The following is a 19,672-nucleotide window of genomic DNA, read 5'->3' as shown; positions in this document are numbered from 1 at the left end:
TGTTCTTAGTTGTGTTTTCCATTCTCAGTAAACATTGGGCGCTGTGCGGTGATAAAGCTGCTTTCAATTGCTCCAAACGCCCCTTTTTTCAGTCACGACCGAGTTGTGTTGATTGTGACCAACACTCATTATCGTTGAAGCAAATTCGAAAAACTGGAATCGACGGATGTATAATTTATTAGTTCTGTCACCATTGAAATTGTCTGGCATAAATAAATTATCTTGAGCAGATTTGACATGAGAACACAGAAACACACCCCGTCGAGTGCGTAGGGGTCACCGATGATATGTTATTTGCCACCTAGTTTCGGGCCCACGAAGCCAATGTACAAATCAAAAACCGACCAGTGATCCCCTCAACAGCGTCGATTCGTTCAATCATTTGGATGTAAATGTGCAATTTACGCCCAATATTCTAATCTCAGGCTTCGTGCACTCGTTCACAGACCGAAAGAAATGTCTCGTCTAGACTGGCGCCTGTTATGCAAATTCGAATGGCCAAAAGCTCGACCGATCGTGAGATTTTGCATAAGCCGGTCGGTTCCATCAGCACATATTTACAAATATTGTTTCTTCGCAAATCTACTTAAAAACTCTTTTCCATTTCTCTTCGCTGCCAGCTTTCCGCCCTTGCGAACGGAAATCGCTTTCCATGAATCAATTCATTTGTGTACCGACAACAACTACCTGCGCTTTATTCATCCCTAGGGCATTCACTCGATGCTGATTCGCGATAACTGCTGCTAATCCTCACTTCTAGGGATCACACGGAATCCTTCGAACTGTCCCAGCTCCGATCTCGGGATCTGATAGTAAATATCCGGCCTCGGGGATATGACCCCTAAATAGTGAAACCTGCTGTCTTTTATTGGTTTAATTTTTCGTCTCTACATTGCTCTCTTGCTCGTTTTTTTTATGTCACACCATCGATTCGTCTGGTCAGACATTGCTACTCCTGTTGCTCGTTTCGCTTCGGTCGTTGTCAAACTAGATCAATCTCCTCTATCGGCGGATGAATATCCCAATGCCGACCGGCTGGCTGTGCAGCTCGCTCTCGCTGTCGAAAAAGCTGAATTCGAAACCATTCGAAGTGAAATTTTTCCGGTCATATTTCAAAGGCACACACACCCAGGGTTGTAATTGGAAACTGTGCGAACTAAGTGCAGGCTTATGGAGAGAATCCGTGAACCGTTGCTGTTGCTGCTGCTTTCTGACAAGCGCAAATGATGATAATGATGATTTTCTGCCGAATAACGTGAGAATTGATTGAGCTGATCCGGAGGTGATGATTTGTTTGATTTATCTGTGGCTCGACCTAACGGTCTGTTCAACGAGGTCGTGGTGATCTTTTCCTTTAAACTGTATTACTTGGCTAAGTTTCAGTCTTAGTTAAGGAAATGAATGAACTTGGAAATATTTTCAAATGAACTTTTTAACTTGCAGCATTAATTAAGTTATATTTCACTGCAATTTTGACGTAGGACTACGTCCAACCGGGAGATATGAGGGGTAAAATGAAATTCTGAGCACTAAACATGTAGGAAATAATGTATGATTTGGATGGCTTATAACATGACCATTCCTTACTAGATCGCAATGATTTTTGCATAGATTTTTTGGGAATATTTCTACGCACCTATCTAAATAAATAAAGTAATATGTTTTTTTAGATAAACAATTGCAGATTCTTTAGCAATTTTTTCAGCATTTAAGTGAGTCAAACAGCACCGTTTCCAATCGGTGCTTCCAAATATGTCGGATTTTCTCTTTATTTTGCTCCATATTTGCGACACTATAACTCACGAACGACTTAACCAAACAAAAAAAATACCTTTCCAACAAGCTATAGTATGACTCGATACAATGAATACAACTAGAACTACGCGCTTACAACGACACCTCGCGGAAATACCGCAGGACTTTTTTGACAGCCTAATATTTGCATATGCCAAAAAAACTGAAGGCGTACGAACTTTGAATTTTCAAGCCCCTTTAATAGAAAGAATTACTCAATCAACCATAATCAGATGCATGCTGCGGCCACCCTTTACTCGCACTCATTTGTGCAGACTGGAGGATTTTTCTAGGCGGTGACAGTGTTTGCGGCTGTGTAGAGAATCTTTCTGGTTTTTCGAGATACTTTTGGCACGTTCCCTAGTATCTTGGCGAACACTCAATTTTGCCTGTCGTAATAACCTTCATGAGAAAAATTATCTTGTCCGCCCTTGAATAAAATTTAATCTTTCTTTTGTTTATTTTCTATCTTTTCCGAAGCAATTTGCGTCATCGTCGACATTTATTCAAACTTGAATTTAGCGTGAAAGAAAGATACTCTATCAGATTATCACGCCCGAAGTTAGTTTCGAATCGTTATATTTGAAATGAAAATAACCCTGCAAATCCAATGAGATTTTCATCTCACAATATTAAAAATAAATTCATAAATTTTCCTGAATTGAGTGAATGAACAATGAGGATAATGCTAATTTTTTTTATTTCCCTTCAATGATGACAGATTTATATTTGGCATGTTTTTCATGCATTATTTATAATATTCTTACACGGTTCAAAATTAATTCAAATTGCAGGCATTTGACAAAAAACGGGTGGCTAATGTTGGGGACATAACCGAAGAGACATAAGACTTATTTCGGCTAAAACCATTTGAGGAGCACAAATTGGACCAATCAAAACGAGGCAATAATCACTGCTATTCTATGAAAATTTTAGTGCAAATTTGATTGTTTAATTGAATTGCGAACTATGTTTTTAAATATTTGACTCAAGTTAAATAAATCACAACGATAACATTTTTTAAACTTATTTCATATTCTATTCATAGTTTGCTAATCCAATGCAACTATTTATTAAAATTCCTATCCATTCAAGTCTCTGACAATTTAATTCAATAGTCATGCTACCGACAGAGGCGTTTTGACTGTTCTGATAAATCAATCAGGAGTTTACGTAAAGCTATGCGAACAAATCTTCATTGGAGCGATTGATTGTCCGCATAAACTGACGTAAGCCACTTTTTCCCATCTTTATGACAATTCACGGATCCCTTTGCGGAAATAATCGGCCGGTTTGTTGGCTAAACACGAATCAATCCAATTTTTGACTTCATCAAAATTGGAGAACTGCGGGTCAACCTGGCCATGTTGCATCGATCGAAAAAGGTAGTAATTGGACGGCTTTTCCAAGTATGTTTGACCGGTTTCGCGACATGCGGCCGAGCATTGTCGTGCTGCATAATAAATTTAACGTGTCTTTGCTCGTATTGTGGCCGTTTTTCCTTCAGTGCACGACTCAAACGCATCAATTGTCGTTGGTAGAGGTCCCCCGTAATGGTTTCAATCGGTTTTAACAGTTCATAGTACACCACATCCAGCTTGTCCCACCAAATAGACAGCATAACCTTTTGGCCGTGAATATTCCGCGCGGCCGTCGATGCTGATGCATGGCCGGGGTATCCATACGTTGCCCGACGTTTAGGATTGTCGTAATGGACCCACTTTTCAGCGCTAGTAACGATGCAAAAAAACTCTTTCTTTTATGCCGTTGGAGCAGTTGTTCGCACGTGAAAATATGGCGTTCGACGTCTCGTGGCTTCAATTCATACGGCACTCAATATCTTTCGGATTATTCCTTTTGCCTTTAAACGATCGGAGCAAACCAGCAAATCATGAGCTACTTCAAGTGTATCTGCAAGTTCTTGTTGCGTTTGTGATGGCTCTTGATCGAGTAAATCCTCCAGTTCTTCATTTTCAAACTTTTTTGGTGGTCTTCCAAATCAAAATTACCACGTTTAAACCGTGCAAACCACGTCTGACACGTTCACTCAGTTGGAGAATGGTCGCCATACACTTCTACCAAATCCGATGACTTTCCGCAGCTTTTTTCTTCATATTGAAGTAATGAAGTAACACTCCCCGCAAAAACACTTTCGTTGGCACGAAATTCGACATATTCGAAGTGGCAAAAAACTATGTTGTTTACGCTTCAACTTTTTGACATAGACTGAAAAAGACGTGCAATGACAGTAGCTTTCCAACGAATGTCTGGAAATTTGATTCATTGGAATAATAATCAAGTTACGCCATCTGTTGTAAAACCGAAAAAACTTACCGGTACACCTAATTATTCTCAAAATCTCCTATGCTCTCTTTTTACCGATAATATTCATTAACTGGACAGATTATGTATATGGTTATGCTTCTAGGCCGAAAACCAACAACAAACACTTCCCAACACTAATGGTGTTGATGACTACGTCACCTATGCAAACATGGGCAGTATGAGTGTTATTATATCCATTGGATTATTCATTTACATCAAATGCAGAGATAAGTGCTTCAATATTGGTTGCAAATCGTAAGACTAAGCACGAAAATAACGAATAATATAACGAAACTTACAAATTACCATTTTAAATCATATCCATCCGTACGCCATGGATCCCACCCCTTCATCTTTTGGTCATCCTTCATCAACATCAGCAAAATCATTACGCAAATCACCGAAAGCAAAGCCACCCTGCTGTTTCAGCCACGCCAATCTTATATGTTTTCTTTTCTTGCTTTTCTCCTTCTTTTCCCAACAGTGTTGTCACTCAACAAGATAAAAAGTGTCGCTGATGAGAAATAAACAAAGACGAAATTCATAAAAAACACCGCTCAAACGTGATACTGTCGAAAGCGCAAAAAAATCAACGAAAGCAGTTTTAGAGAGACGTTTAATGATAACGCGCAAATTTAGCACTTACTGGAAATTGGGAGAGGAAGTGAGATACTTAGGACGACCCTAGGTGAAAGAAAGAAGAACGAATTAAACGTCACAATAAAAAACTAATAACTACATAGCATACGTGCAATTAATTTTCCACCACCCCACGGGGAGCCAGCAACGGTGGGTCGCCAAGCAGAGACACATGGTCTGGGGCAACAAAAAAAAAACAAGCGCAAAACGAAAGGAGAGAAAACTAATTAAAAAAGCTGGAAAAATGCACTAGCGTCAAAATTAATTCGCTTGCAGCGCAGAGTGGCGGCGGAAAGTGATACACGCCCGGAACGCAGGATATGTCCAATTGTAGTAAAAATTTCAGGCAGAAAATAAATAGCACAATTTAGCAGTAATTAGGCGCTGGGGGTGACCTATTTCCACATGCTGGAAAAAAGCACGACTCGTCTGGAACAAAAAAAAAAAATTAAAAAAAAAAGCAGCACCACGGCTTACATCATATGGGGATATAACGAGAGAGCGACCGAGCCAATTGGTAATAAGCTGAAACGAATATAAAAATGATCAACGCCTGTGAACAGCTCGCGTGAAAACGAATGTAATTAATTACAATGTAAATTTCTCCCGATTAATAAATTGACGAGTGCCGACGGCGGCGGCAGCGGCAGCGGCGGACGGAATTCCACGCACGCTGCGCAAACGCGCGACTCAGCAGCGACGTATCATTTGTGCAGGCTCTGTGGAGGCTGAGTTATAGTGTTCTGTCAGTGCGCTCCACCAACCAACCGGTCTACAGTCAGCGAAGTCACCGCGCGAAAGCTTCGATCGATACTCGTGCTCCTCCGGGTGGGTGAGAATAGCCCCTTCGGGTCGATGTGTGGTGAGAATTCTGCAACGTGATCATAAATCTCCGATGATATATCATCCGCGTGAGGGAGCATTTATTCGTCTTTCGGGAATCAAAAAACCAGATACAAAATCTGTGAGACGACGGCGACGAGAAGTGAGTAATTGTGGGACATAAAATTTGGATGTTTTCGCAGTTAAGTTCGCGGAGCAAGAAGAAGAAAGAAAACAAAAAAGAGTCGCGGATCAGGGTGGCGGAGACCTTGGATAGTGACGTGAAACAGTTGATCCGAAAGTTGGTCAGCTGATGGTTATCCAAATTCAAGCGAAACAGCAAAAAAGTGATCTACAAAAAAAACAACGACTTGTGGAGCAAAGTGCGTGTGTGGGTTAGGGAGACATTCCGGAATCTACGTTTGGGTGGAATTCTCCTGCAAAATTTGCTGCGACAGCAGGGGTAGCAGCGTTCGAGAGTGCGTTCCTGCCTTTAATGTGAAAAATCATATGAAATGGTGACATTAATGCCTTGTAGTTATATATCTGCCCCCCGGATCTCCATCATTGATAAAATGATAGAGATAGAACCAAAGGTACACAAAGCTTTGTTTGTTTGCTATAGAAAACGCACCCTCACCTAGCTGATAGCACTTCTTTCCTCTTTATCTTTCTCTTGGTTTTGTTTTGGTTGTTGCTTCTTTCATAAACACATTGCCGCACGGCATTTAGTAAAACTATCCCAAACAATAAATTTATTTGATTTTATGTGTGTTTTAGAGGGATACAAGTTATTTTACAATTTCTTTCCTTGGTTCGCTTCGTGCGGTGGTGGTAGGGTTGTTCAAGAATAATTTTTGAAGTGAGTTGCATAGTTTTCGGTTGCTTGGTAAATTAGGTTTTGGAACAGGCAATGTACATTTATTACACTGAAGCTTTCCTGATGGATGAAATAAACAAGTATATAATTAGAAACTGTCCATTGATCCTATATTCCAATTTGTCAATTCAGACACCAATACACATTATGTCTCTTGGTACCGCTGGAACTTGGAGCTTTTTAAATACTATCATCTTTTACTCTAAAAAATCGTACTTCACGCTTCAATTTATTCACGTATCTACAGAAAAAAGATTTTATTTTCACGGTGGTCGACATACAGTATTGTTAACATTAATAGCATTGACTTGAATTTATGAAAAAATATAACTACTGTTCTTCAGAACCATTCCATTTATGTTCATTCACACTTTGTTTATAAGTGGAATAAAAAAAAATTCTTGATAAAAAAAAATGCCCGTTCGTATCATTTTATTGTTCGTTCGAGGTAAAAGCAGCAAAAACCGGTAAATTTATAAAATAAATGGATCAATTTAAGACTATTTTTGGTGGAAAGTTTATTGATATTTTTTTGATAATTTCAGTACTCTGTGTTCGCTATTTTGGTTAACTTTGGCAAAAACTTGGACGATTAAGTACAAGTCGCGATTTCAGTTGTGCATTTTCCTTAGATTTATTGTACATAGCTCAGCTTCAATCAAACTTTTCCTCATTGTTGACGTACGAATGGGAATGTTTTTGTTCACCCTTTGATTCAATTTTGGGTATACTTGCGCTAATATTTCATTTATTTTTATTTATTCATTCATCCATTATACTTGTAGAGTAAGGGCTAACCCTTATAAATATTCTACAATCGGATATATTGTTGTTCACACCACATTCTTTTGAAAACAATCTATCTCTAAACAAAATATTCTAACGAAAACTCTATCAAAATAAACAAAATGTATGTTGACCATTTTCAACACTCCAAAATCATTTTAACTTCTTGCTAATTCCTTTCATTCAGCCAGACGACACACTCACGACGGAATCTTGAGAGCAAATCAATAGATTTAATGTCAGTTGGAAGCAGATTTCACCAAATAATTGCACGCTTCGTGGTTATGTGGTTATATGTGGTATATATGGTTACTTTCTGATCACTCGGACAATTTGACGATCGGTTTTTGTGGATGTTGTTCGCTTTTGGCCGCGAGTTTTAATCTTTCTCATTCGACGAAGGAGACGTGAAGTTTCCTGCATTTCACGGTATGTTTTTGCACGGTAATTTTGCATTTTGGGCGCCCCCAGGAAATGAGTCCAAGTTTGTGACGGATCATAACTTTTTTTTTCATGAGCTATCTGGAACAACCTGAAATAGTAAGGTTGTGGAAAAAGTAATCGTATTCTGTAGACCAACAAAGGTAAATTTGCATATTTGTGTACCAGAAGCTTCAAGCTTTTCAATTTAGCAATACACCGGGTTTTTTTTATAAACAGTGAACTATTGTTGGATGAAATGTGAAAAGTTGCCCCCACTGAATCAATCGAGCTTGATTGCGGGTTTAGAAATTTAATGGTGGAACAGTTATGCCTAGAATATCAACATGGGACAATTGAACTTGATGTTGTTTTTTGAAATACTGGGAACAATCAATAAGTTTTGTTTGTGTTTTTCCGAAAGATTATGCATAAAACAACGTTTTACTAAGAAGGGAGTGATCTGCAATACTTTGCAGAATATAAATCTCGTTGTTATAAGCATTCGCTAACAAGGTGTACACGTGTTCTGTTAAACTTTTTTTTATTTGTTTGAGAATTAGTTCGTTCTTCGAAACCAGAAATGAGAGCTTTGTTTTTTTGAAATCTAGGAACAAACAATAAGTTTTGTTTTGCGTTTTCCATAAGTTTATGCATAAAAACATCGTTTTATGAAGAAAAATGGAAATCGTCAAAAAGTAACATGGGACAACTATACGTAGAACGGCTCTACACGAGTCTCAAACAATCCCGACAGATCGTCTAACATCCGTAAATGTTCCTGATCGTTGTCCGCATGAAACTTCTTTTTCGAAGAAGTCGTGTTCCTTCGTAGCTATTCTGTTTCTTTAAAGTCGACAAATAGGTAAAAAATATGAAGCATTGTTTAAACGAGAATTCCGCGTTCCGATTGGTTGATTGATACAAACAATCTGTGCCGCGTGGAGGCGATCTGGCGTAGTGGTAACATCCATGCCTCTCACGCTAAAGGTCACGAGTTCAATTCTCACTCCCGACATTCTTCCAAAAATGGAAGTAAAAGTGACGAACCAGCCAAATGAGTTGAAAGTCACTATAATACAGTTAAAAAAAAAAAAAAAAAATCTGTGCCGTCTCAGTTGCTCATTCAATACGAACGCAAGACGCAATGCAATGAAACTTGCAGTTGGTTTGATTGTCTGCTGCGCAAAATCCCATGTTTTGATTAGTCCAATTTGTGCTTCCGTAGTTTCGCTGTCTAAAAGGTGCAACCGGCGGTGAATAGTGCCGTGCATCTACTGTAAAAGTCGGCTTCGGCGATTTTAGTGTTTAGTGTTATTCTAGATAGCAGACAGGGTATGTTAATGCAGAGCGTTGATTTGAAAACGGTCCCCACAAGTGCTAGGTTGCAATGGGAACGAATATTACTTGAACTTATGGCGACGATGTTGATTGCTACGAGATATTTTCGGGCGCGAACAATATTGGGTCGGTTTCGTGTGCTGTTGTTATTTCCATACACCACAACCATTGCAAAGCCTGCTGTCGACCGTAAATCGCGAGCAGGGGAAGACAAATATTGCAACGTAGGCTCCGCTTTGGCTTATCGATAGAATGTTAAGAAAGAGCTTCGTTTGTTCCATCTTGGAGGGAACACGATTATAGATTCTCCAGTAGAATAAACAAATTTTTGAAAAAATGATGAATAAAATAAGCTTTTCTTATCAAATATGTACTCTAAGTAATGAAGCTACACATTTTTTGGTAAGTGGTGAAAAAAATTCTGAACGAAAATAGTGTCTGATAATGATTTCATATTATGATGATGTGTCTGAGTGGAAATATCTATCAAATTATCAGGACTGCTCATCTGATAGAGATTAAATTATAAAATTCAATTGAATGCTTCCAAAAAATCACGCGAATCGGATCGCTTTTCAGGAGCGGAATGGAATGGCAGAATAATGAAGAATATGTCACAAAATTTGGCCACGTCTACGTCAACTACGAAATCGTGTTTCGGACACAACCCTTTTTGATTTTTTTAAATTTTCGAGAGTTCGAGGAATTTGTGATTTACAATATTTACAGCATTGTATTCTATAGAAAAAGTATAACTCTGTTAATATTGGTTCACCTCAAATCTTGACATATTTTATTACCTGTTTTAAAATTGGTTAAATAGAAATAAGCGATAGATTTTCACTCGTTTTACCGTCGGGAATAAGTCACATTTCTACATATAAACGTATGTTCTAAGTACTCGATTTCCCGAATCTTAAAGTGATAGCAAAGGCTGTGTCGACGTTGCTCATGATAGCGTCTCGTAAGAGAATGAATACTCCGTAGGAATCGCAGGCGTTCGCTCTCTACCTTCGAGTAAACGTCGATAATGAATTGTTGCGACAGCCCACAACATCGTAGAATGACGCTGTCCTGACCACGTCGTGTCGTCATACAATACACATAAAAACCCATCGAGCTCTCGCCACTCTCTTGTTTGTTTCGTCTCCTCTAACCGCATGATCATAAGTATTGATTCGAAATAAGAATTGACGTTCATAATGAATGAAGTAATTGTGGCGAGATCTCGTTATGTAATGATTTTGCAATATCCGTCTTGTCTGTTTATAACGGTCGGGGAATTTTTCGTCAAAAAATTTCTTTCTGCGGATTATTGTTTCTCCTTTCGAAACACAATTTCTCGCGTCGTTCTGCAGTCGCCTACCATGATTCCAGTAACGTCTTCAACAGCATGCGCATTCGATCAATAGCGTGATCATCATTTGCAATCCTAGCATGTGTGATTTGAAGAATTTTCAATAATTCGTTGAACTCATTCAAAAAGGCTTTCAGCACGCTAGCGATGCACCTGGCTTTAGGTGAATTGAAGATGAAATGTGTGGATGAAAGTTCGATAAAGCGGTCATTTAACAACGTATATAAATTCGTTCAGTTTGAAAGACAAACCACGATTCAATTATTTGTATATTTTTCATAGATTAATACTAAAATAGCGATTGAAAATAGGGGATCGTGATAAAAATTTCGGGTTATTTGTATTTTTGAAGCCAAATTTAAGCAAACAAATCAAAACTAAAAAAAATGATTCAGATTTTTTGTTCTGCATAGAATCACCCCAATCGGAATTAAATGCAAAGTAATCGGTACCCCCGCTGAATTATATATGGTTTAAGGCCTATTCTCATGTCTACCAACTTTTTTGTGCATAATTCCAAAGAAATCGGTCGAGCCACTTCGAAGGAGTTCGACCACGAACATCGTAAATTTTGTATCATGTATCAATTTAATATGAAATATTTTAGCTGAAACCAATTCTGCAGATATTGTAATAACAAAAAAAAAAGATATAACGGTTGGACATGTGATTCGATTCGTATCCCTCTCCAGCACGTTTCACGCAATAATTTTCTATAGTTTAAAAACACACTAATTGAAACAAATTCTAGCTTCAGTAAGGCTGTGATTGTTGTATCAATGCAAGAAGAATTATTGCAGCAAGAAGTGATGAAATAAACGCAGCGGCAATAGTTTAAAATGGCGATAATTGACTAAAATCTTCATTTTACATGACAGTACGCAATTATTTAAATGGAAAATTAAGCGTGTGTGAGATCAGGACAGGAAACGTAGTAATCTGTACGGGATTTATACTGCGAAATAGATGTTTTTTAGCATAGAACTTTCAGTCGTTGATTTTGTATGAATTGAATATTCTATATGTTCACATTGATTGAAGTTTTAGATGTAAACGCTTTTAGTTTAATCAGAATGGGTTCATTGTTGTTTTGTAAATTGATAATGAAACAAAGAGTACATCCATAAGCTGTAGGGGAAGGGAGGGTAAGCCCGCCACTGAGGATAAGACCGGCACCCCCTGAGTTTTACTAGAAAACTCTGATTAACTACGTTTTTGAATACTCTACATGTTAGTATTTATTATTTTAGACGTTTTCAATCACATCGAACCTACCGTGATCCGTCAATTGTCAAAATATAAATCAAAACAAACGCGAGTGTCGATGACATGTAGCCGGATGTAATTTTCCGTCAGTGAAGTTTAAGCTTTTATTGTTAAACGCGGTTTCAAATTCTTTTCCGTTGCTCTACAGTTTGTCCCCTGGATTGTTAGCAATCACTGGGATTCGAGTTGAGGTAAGTTAAAGCAATAAGTTAATAGAAATAGTCTTCTTGAAAAATGTGTGCTGTCGGGGTAAGTTCGTCACCCTTTCAGTGGGGGATCCCGGCATGGTTCGCGTTTAGTTGAAGGTTTCTAAGTCATATTTTCCGTCAATTTCAGATGCCTCGCAGCTACCAAAGGAAAACGAATCGAGAGAGTTGGTCTCAGGAGAACCTCACCCTTGTAAAAGAGGCTATTGTTAGTGGAGTTTCTATCAAACGTGCTTCCACGACTTTTGAACTACTGATGTAAATTTAATGTTGGATTTAAGCTGTTCGATAAAATTAAATGAACTTCATCCTTGAACGAAAAATAATGGCTGTATGGTCTTAACGAAAATAATAAACTAATTACAACTAAACATAATTTAATTAATTTTATTGCCATCATAATCACAAAAACCTGAAAAAAGTTCACCTACAGTCATGAACTCATTCTTCTCTGTGATTTCAAGTCGAATCCTAGTGTGATTAAAAGCGTCGTATGGCGGATATTGATTCAAGTAAGAAGAACAACTGAGCACCGGTAAGTGTTCAATGTGGTCCTAGATTCCATTAAACTTGTAATTGAATTGTGGTGTGGTTTGGTGATTTCTTCTCCATATTCCATGTTCATCGGAACTTGTTCCGACCATATCTCCGGAATCGGTTGAGCGATTCGAACCATACTCGACAGAGACATTTAGAATACCTTCTATTTACCGACTGTCACATTCAAACTGGTTCATCTGTTGCCAAGTATCTATATTGAGAAATTGAGATGAAGATCTTACCCCATAGGGTACCGGTGTTACCCCCATGGGGTGCCGGTTTCACCCGCACTGGTTGATGAGCTTTTTTAAATTGACTATTACTTGAGAAAATTACCGTTTAAATGTACTGATATTCCTTATATCTCATGGCAAATAAACTAGACAACGATTCTGTGGAGGAAACATATCAATATGTGCCCGCAGATCTCACAAAACAATACTTTTCCTTAGGGGGTCGGGCATACCCCCCATTCCCCTAATCAAAAACTGTTCAATGCGATTTTATATAATGATATTCGATTAACCGAATAATTGTTCAATCGCAAATTCGTCAAAGTAGCTCATGTTATCAGATTACAAAACATGTGTTAAAATAATTCTTTTTATATTTCTGAATGTTTGTTTCGCCGATGATTGACTCAAGTGCTCTTCAAGAAAGGAATACAATTTTGTCGTGAGGAATTCTCCATCGACGTGCGACCATCATAAGGTTGAACATCCCTACCGGAAGGTTAGGTTCCCGATCGGGGTTCGCTGCCTGGCCTGGTGGCGAGAAGTCTCCTCAGATTCTCATCGCGCTTTAGTTTACGATTTTGGGTGCTGGCTCACCGTCGCCCGGTGCCAGCGGTTCCCTCGGTTGGTTCCTCAATCTGTCTACCCAATCACCTCCAATATTTATGGCTATTTTTCAAATTTTATTTGCTCGATCATTTCTCATCCCACCCTCTCTCACTTTCCTTCCCAAAGCATCAGCCTAACGTGTGAGGACGTACGTTAAAGACGATCGTTTTTTTTCTTATTCTTTACGTTGCTCATTCGTACACTTGCATCTCGTTTCATCTTTCGAGCTCTAAAATATGCCGTGTTAATATACTGTCCTTTTGTTTATTAATTTAATTCTCCCTGATTATGTGCAACTCTGGTGGTGCGCCAGCTCGGTCGATCGTAATTCTGGGTCGCTGGTTGCCTCGGGAATTGATGGCCGAGTTTATGTGCATCATTGGGGATGATTGTTAAACTTCTGGTCGGGATTTCTGTTACTGCTTGGGAACGATTGGTAAGCAATCAAATAATTATCGCTCCAGTGCCCGTTTTGTTTGTATTCTGGACTCTGCGATCTGGATGCGATCACACACCAGGATCGTAGCGCGGCAGTGAATACGAATTAGGAAATCGCCCGCTCTACCATTTAATTCGCAATAAATTGATGCCTCAAGTGTCGATTACACCGTCCACCATAAAAGTGTTCTGATCGCTCAGGGAAATAAGCCAACAAAAGAAATACGCGAAAAACAACCATAAAATCATCATCACCCTAACAGTAGGAAGCACTGCGGCGGAGAGAGCCTCACGAAGTTTGCTCAACGCTCAACGGACCCCTGAATGGGTGTATCATGTTAAACACACAACCTATCGGACCCGAGGGGGCAAAACCGAGCCGACGAAACGGAGATAACTACACCATCACACGCTGTCCTCCGGAGTTAATAAAAAATTAAAAGACAACATAATTTTTCATCCATTAATTCCGTTTTTATAGATATTATTTATGGGTGTAATTTATAGCACTCTTCACTCTTTTGTCTGCCATAAAACCAAGAAAGAAGACGAAAGCTGCTGCAGCAGCAGCAACGGCATCAGCGACGAAAAGCGAAAATTGATAAATCTCCCAGGTGGAAAACGAACCGCTGCTGCTGCTGCGGAAGGCACGAGCGAAGTGAAGGATTCCCATTCTGTTGACCGATACCCCAAATAAAAACAGTATCTTCATCGCTTCGTTGAAACAAGCCAATGATGGGGAGGATTTGTACGCGCATTCTGAAGCATTGAACAGAAGTAACAACAATTTTCGGGCGATCTGACGGTTCTGATAATACACGAGCGAGTGTTGATGATACTGTGGTTGATGTGTGATGGAGACGCTGCATCACTACGAGGATAATGATGCCCGAATTGATTCGATTAGTAGTCTTTCGAAGACGAGCAGTAAACTCATGCTGAATGGACATTAAACGACGAATTCCCGGGTACCGAATAGTAACAGATGACACAAAATGGATTCGCTTTGATAATCCCAATAAAAAAAAATCGCGAATTTATCTAGTCCCACAGAGGAATGACAAAAACAAATTGCTCCAGAATTGTATCACTCTATGTATCGTGAAATCATCTGTTGGGGTAAATTTATATAATCTGCTCAAGCCAAACGAAATCATTAAAATAGATCGTTAAAGATTGCATTTGATAGAACAGGTTAGAGTGGACTGACCATTGGGCATAAATGTCGTAAGGAAAACCTTTCAGAATCGAAATCTGAGTACTAGCACGAACCTGAAATAGGGTGGACTCTGAACTGTCTAGAAGAGTAAAAAACGTGTCTTGGTCATCCTGGTGGTGTTTTTTTTATCCCTTTTGTTTATTTTAGGCTCATTAGCATTTTAGCTGTAACAGAGCCGAATTTTAATCGTGTACATGTCACATGTTTATCATATCTATAATTAGCACATTACACAGTTGCCATTTTTCGACGTTAGACTATTCCCTACTATACCATTGCATATGGTACACATTTACACAGTAGTCATTTAGGCGTAAGAGTTTTCTATCTGTTCTTCCATTATCCAGTTAGACCGAACAGCGGAGACAGTTGTTGATCATTGTTGAGTTATTTATAGAACAGCAGCCCGATGTTTCTTGCAGAGCAGAGCAGTTGTATGGACGAATCGATCTTTATTCGACCGTGGATCGATCTCCATCGCTGATGATTGTTGCGTGGACGTTGCTATTCTGTAACAACACAAAGATGAGTGTCAATGAGGGCCCTGAGTTTTGAACTCACGATCGATCGCTTACTAAACGAACGCGCAACCAATGTGGCTACGGAGACCCCCCTGGTGGTGTTTGAAGCAAATAGTTTTGACTAACATGGGAAGAACGATATTTATACAATAGTAAAAAATGACGTGGAGTGCTGGATCATCAAAGTTTAAGTAGGAGAATGAAAGTTATGCCTGATAGAATTATGTTTAAAAACGTATTTAATACTTAAACAAGAAATTCCGAATAGCTCAATAAATGTTCAAGATTGGAGTTTTCTGTCTAAAATAAAGATTTTTTCTTATAAAGTTTTCCCACCTTTTCATGGTTTTTGACCAACTTGATCTTTAGCACAGAACCTTTATCATTACACCACATTTAGTAACAATTTGTCGATACGTTGTCTGAACAACTGCTTGCTGTTTAATATTATACCACGATTTGTTACACCCTTAAATCAGTCGATGGCATTATTTATAGTATCATTTCAAATTATGGAAAAATGATGTTCTGTGTCCAGGATTTTTGTTGTCGGAGTATGTGTTCATCTTCGGCGAACAGTCCAGTTCATCCGAACAAACATTTTTTCATCAAAACCTTAAATATTCTGTCTGCAGCTTAAGAAGGGTATTCTAGTGTAGGGACACGAATTTCGGACGTATTTTTTGGAGATCCGAAAAAATAATACAAAGAATATTTTTACTATCCATTATTCCATTATATGTTAATCTATCTTTTAACCAGGGTCCAACATTTTCAAAAATGAAAAATGAAAATCGACTCTCCTCTCAGTCGCTTCGCTTCGACTAGGGCTACTCTGACATTCACCGTCAACATAACTTGAAATGATTAGAAATGAATTCACGAGCGTTAAGGGCGAGGATTACTGATGAACTATTTTAGCAAATGGTTATTCTGATTGACGTGACAAATTAATACAAATCTGCCTCTTAATTCAACCTGAATTCAATCAATCACTACTAACGGGTGTCAAATAAAAAATGAGAATTTTTTCAATAACATATAAATTTTTTTTTTTAATTTTTTTTCATCGATTTCAGTATTTTTTATTAATAACATAATGTATTTTCTTCAAAAAAATGTCAGTGAATGTTTGAGTAAGGGCCGTGGTCTGCTGTTCGACGCAACTTTGTCGCGATGCTCTCACTAGAACGTTATACGGCACTCACGTCCATTTTCCGGATACAATTCCGGATTCATGTAGTCAGTTGCTTCGTGTCCTTGGCCCTCCAATTGTTTTTATACACTAGGGCACTGAGTGAGGCAAAGAAATTCTCTATTGGGCGGCACTGGGGCAAGTTTGTTGGGTTACGATCTTTCGGCACGAACGGTATCTTTTTCTCCTCAAGATACGCCAGCGTCTTCTTGGCGTAATAGGAAGACGCCTTGTCCGGCTAGAAGACGTACTTCCCATCCGCGTGATGCTCGTTCAGGAACGGCAGCAGGATTTTATCGATAGATTTGTTGGTTGATTGCCAGACCGCTCGGCTTAAACCAAGGCTTTGAAATGCCTCGGTCGGAAATGGCGATGTACTACATAACCGTTTTTTTTTCAAACTTGTGCTTGAACTTGTATTTCACTTCAGGCGGTGTAGATGACTTGTCGCTGGAGTAGTAATTATCATTTCCTGGAATATGCGTTTTGGACAGCGAAAAATAGCTTTCGTCGTCCAGAACGGAAGACGTCCCGCGGTATTTTGTGGTCATCCACCGACACTGTGATTTAACCGCCTCAATCTGCACCTCCGTATACTCCGGTGACCTCGTCTTCTTCCTGCAGACGATTCCTTCCATCTTGAGGGTCCGATGGATCAATACGTGGGAGCAGCCATATTCCCGACCGGCGTCACGCAGGCTGGTTGCGTCCTTGTTGTCAAACAGCTTTTTAACGATGTCTTCCTCTGCTTCGTCATTATCGTCACCGGACGACCATTTCCGACCTTCCGCTCTACGTTCAGGGAACTCAGGATACGATATACCGTACTGACAGGTACATTTTCTTCCTTAAAACGTGCCACCGTGAAGTTTTTTCCTTGCTGGAAATGCGTTTCGTAGAACCGTACAACGTTCTTGTGAGAGCATCGCGACAAAGTTGCGTCGAACAGCAGGCCACGGCCCTTACTCAAACATTCACTGACATTTTTTTGAAGAAAATAAATTATGTTATTAATAAAAAATACTGAAATCGATGAAACAAAAAAAAAATTTTTTTTATGTGTGATTGAAAAAATTCTCATTTTTTATTTCACACCCGTTACTCCCCCTGACATGACATGACATGAAAGTAAAACGATACACACAAGCGATGTAATATACCTGGTATTCTATTTACTTGATACATGCATACATGATACGTGAGAGAGAGAAGCGAATTCAGTCTGTCACTCCAATACGCAATGAAGTCCATTTGATGGGGAAGAATTAAATGAGATAGTCGAGTCGTAGAGGGTGATAGCAACTAAACGCCCGAATGACTCATATTGTCATGTTGTCATGTTGATGGAGAAACTGCTGGAAGAAGCAAAAACTCATTTCCAATTGAATGCAAGGGTAGATTTCTTCATAGTCCCTTGACTTTCCTCAGTTGAATATGACTTTGCTGAGCCCTACTTTTAACAAGAAAACAAAAATTGAACGGCAAATAATATTCTTTCAGTATTCTAATAGTTAAAAGCTGAAGCTGAAGTGTGGGGGTTAAAAAAAGTTGTGCTATTGTGTACACGATTCCAGCCCTTCTGGTTATCTGAAACGAACAAATCGAACAGATTCTGAATCAGTGAAGATGCCGCTATCACATGAACCTCGGACAAGTCAAACACATGTTTTTCGAAAAAATGGCGGCCTTTTGAAGGAAAAAAAATGCTGCTTCAAACTTTTTTTTACGTTTCCCGATTTTTTAAGAATTGTAAAATAAAAAAATATGATTTTTTCATTGGTTTATGTGATAGAGAAATGCATACAAATTGTATTTATATAAATTTGATGTTTATTGTTATGACATTCCGCATCACTAAAATGGCTATAACTCTGTTAATAATGAGACTATCGAACAGTCCTTTTTAGGGTATATTTTTCAATGCTTCTTCTTCTTCTTGAATGGCGTTAACGTGGAACTTTTGCCGTCTCAACGTATGCATTCACTAGCGTCATTTATTAATACTTGGTTGAGATTTTTTAAGCCAAATAACACGCCTTGAATGTATTCCGAGGGGCAAGCTCTTGAATACGCGTGACCACAGTGCAAGGAAATTTCTTTGACGAAAACTCCCCCGGCCAGAACGGGAATCGAACCCGAACACCCGGCATGATAATGTGAGACGCTAATCACTCGGCCACGGATTTTCAATGCCCAAACTTCAGAAATACGGAGATTTGTTTTTCACATTTCTAGACTAGAATACAGCACTGAACGCTAAGCCATCGTTCCAGGCATTATTCAATGCATTTTCACATCCAATAATGCCGTGAATTTGTAGTTTTAAATCTTCCCGCTGAACATTTTTAAATTTTTTTCTAAGTTGGTAGGTCTTTTTGTCAATTTTGAACGCGATCTGTCATTTAGTTTGTTTACAACGTCATTAAGAAAAGGTTATTTTTTTTTGCTCGGTGATTTTTCTATGGATGATTCTATTGGTCAAAGATATTGTGTGAGCCAACCATTCACCTCTTCAACCGATGAAAACATCGATAAAATAAAAGGAATTGTGCTCGGATATCATCATTTAAGTTTTATGGACTTAATCCGTGAATTGAACATCTCTCACCAGACCGTTCGTCATATTTTGATTGATGTTTTGGGCATGAGAAAAAAAATCACAGCACGACTAGTGCCAAAAAAGCTCAATTTCCTTAAAAAATTTCATCGCAATCAAGTGGCCGAAGATGCTAACGCCACATGTGCCTTAATAAAACATATATTTTGGAAAAAAAAAAAAAGTGGCCGAAGACATGCTTGAACGATCATATTCTGACCCAACGTTCATCCATCGCGTAAAAATTGACGACGAGACATATAAGTCACACATATTTACCTATTTTCGAAATTCAAATTATCGTTTATTGGGCCCGTTTTGACAGCATTGAAGACATAGCGTTACGTAATTTTTGTACGGCGTCTAAGAAAAACAAGCCTTTGGAGGAAGAGCGCTTGCCATTCTGGTTTTGAATAATCTGAAAAATAAGATGTTGCGGATTATAGAATGTTTTTGATGGTCGAACGGTTGAATGTATATAATTT

General features: G+C 38.7%; 1 protein-coding gene across 3 annotated transcripts in view; it reads left to right on the top strand.

Moving 5' to 3' along the window:
- LOC129777342 (developmental protein eyes absent) overlaps window positions 1-19,672 on the top strand; it is a 97,497-nt gene that overhangs the window by 17,151 nt on the left and 60,674 nt on the right. For 2 of the 3 annotated variants that reach the window (XM_055783568.1, XM_055783567.1), the window contains exon 2: window positions 4,604-6,176. The exons of the other annotated variant lie outside the window; for it this stretch is intronic. In XM_055783568.1, coding sequence (XP_055639543.1) covers window positions 6,096-6,176 — 81 coding nt within the window. In that variant the 5' untranslated portion in view covers window positions 4,604-6,095. The remainder of the gene's footprint in view (window positions 1-4,603; window positions 6,177-19,672) is intronic. 3 annotated transcript variants of the gene reach the window in all.

Source organism: Toxorhynchites rutilus, chromosome 3 (assembly GCF_029784135.1).
Source record: "Toxorhynchites rutilus septentrionalis strain SRP chromosome 3, ASM2978413v1, whole genome shotgun sequence".
Taxonomy (NCBI): Eukaryota; Metazoa; Arthropoda; class Insecta; order Diptera; family Culicidae; genus Toxorhynchites; species Toxorhynchites rutilus.
The sequence above is the reverse complement of the archived record's forward strand: the minus strand, read 5'-3'. Positions and strand labels throughout refer to the sequence as shown.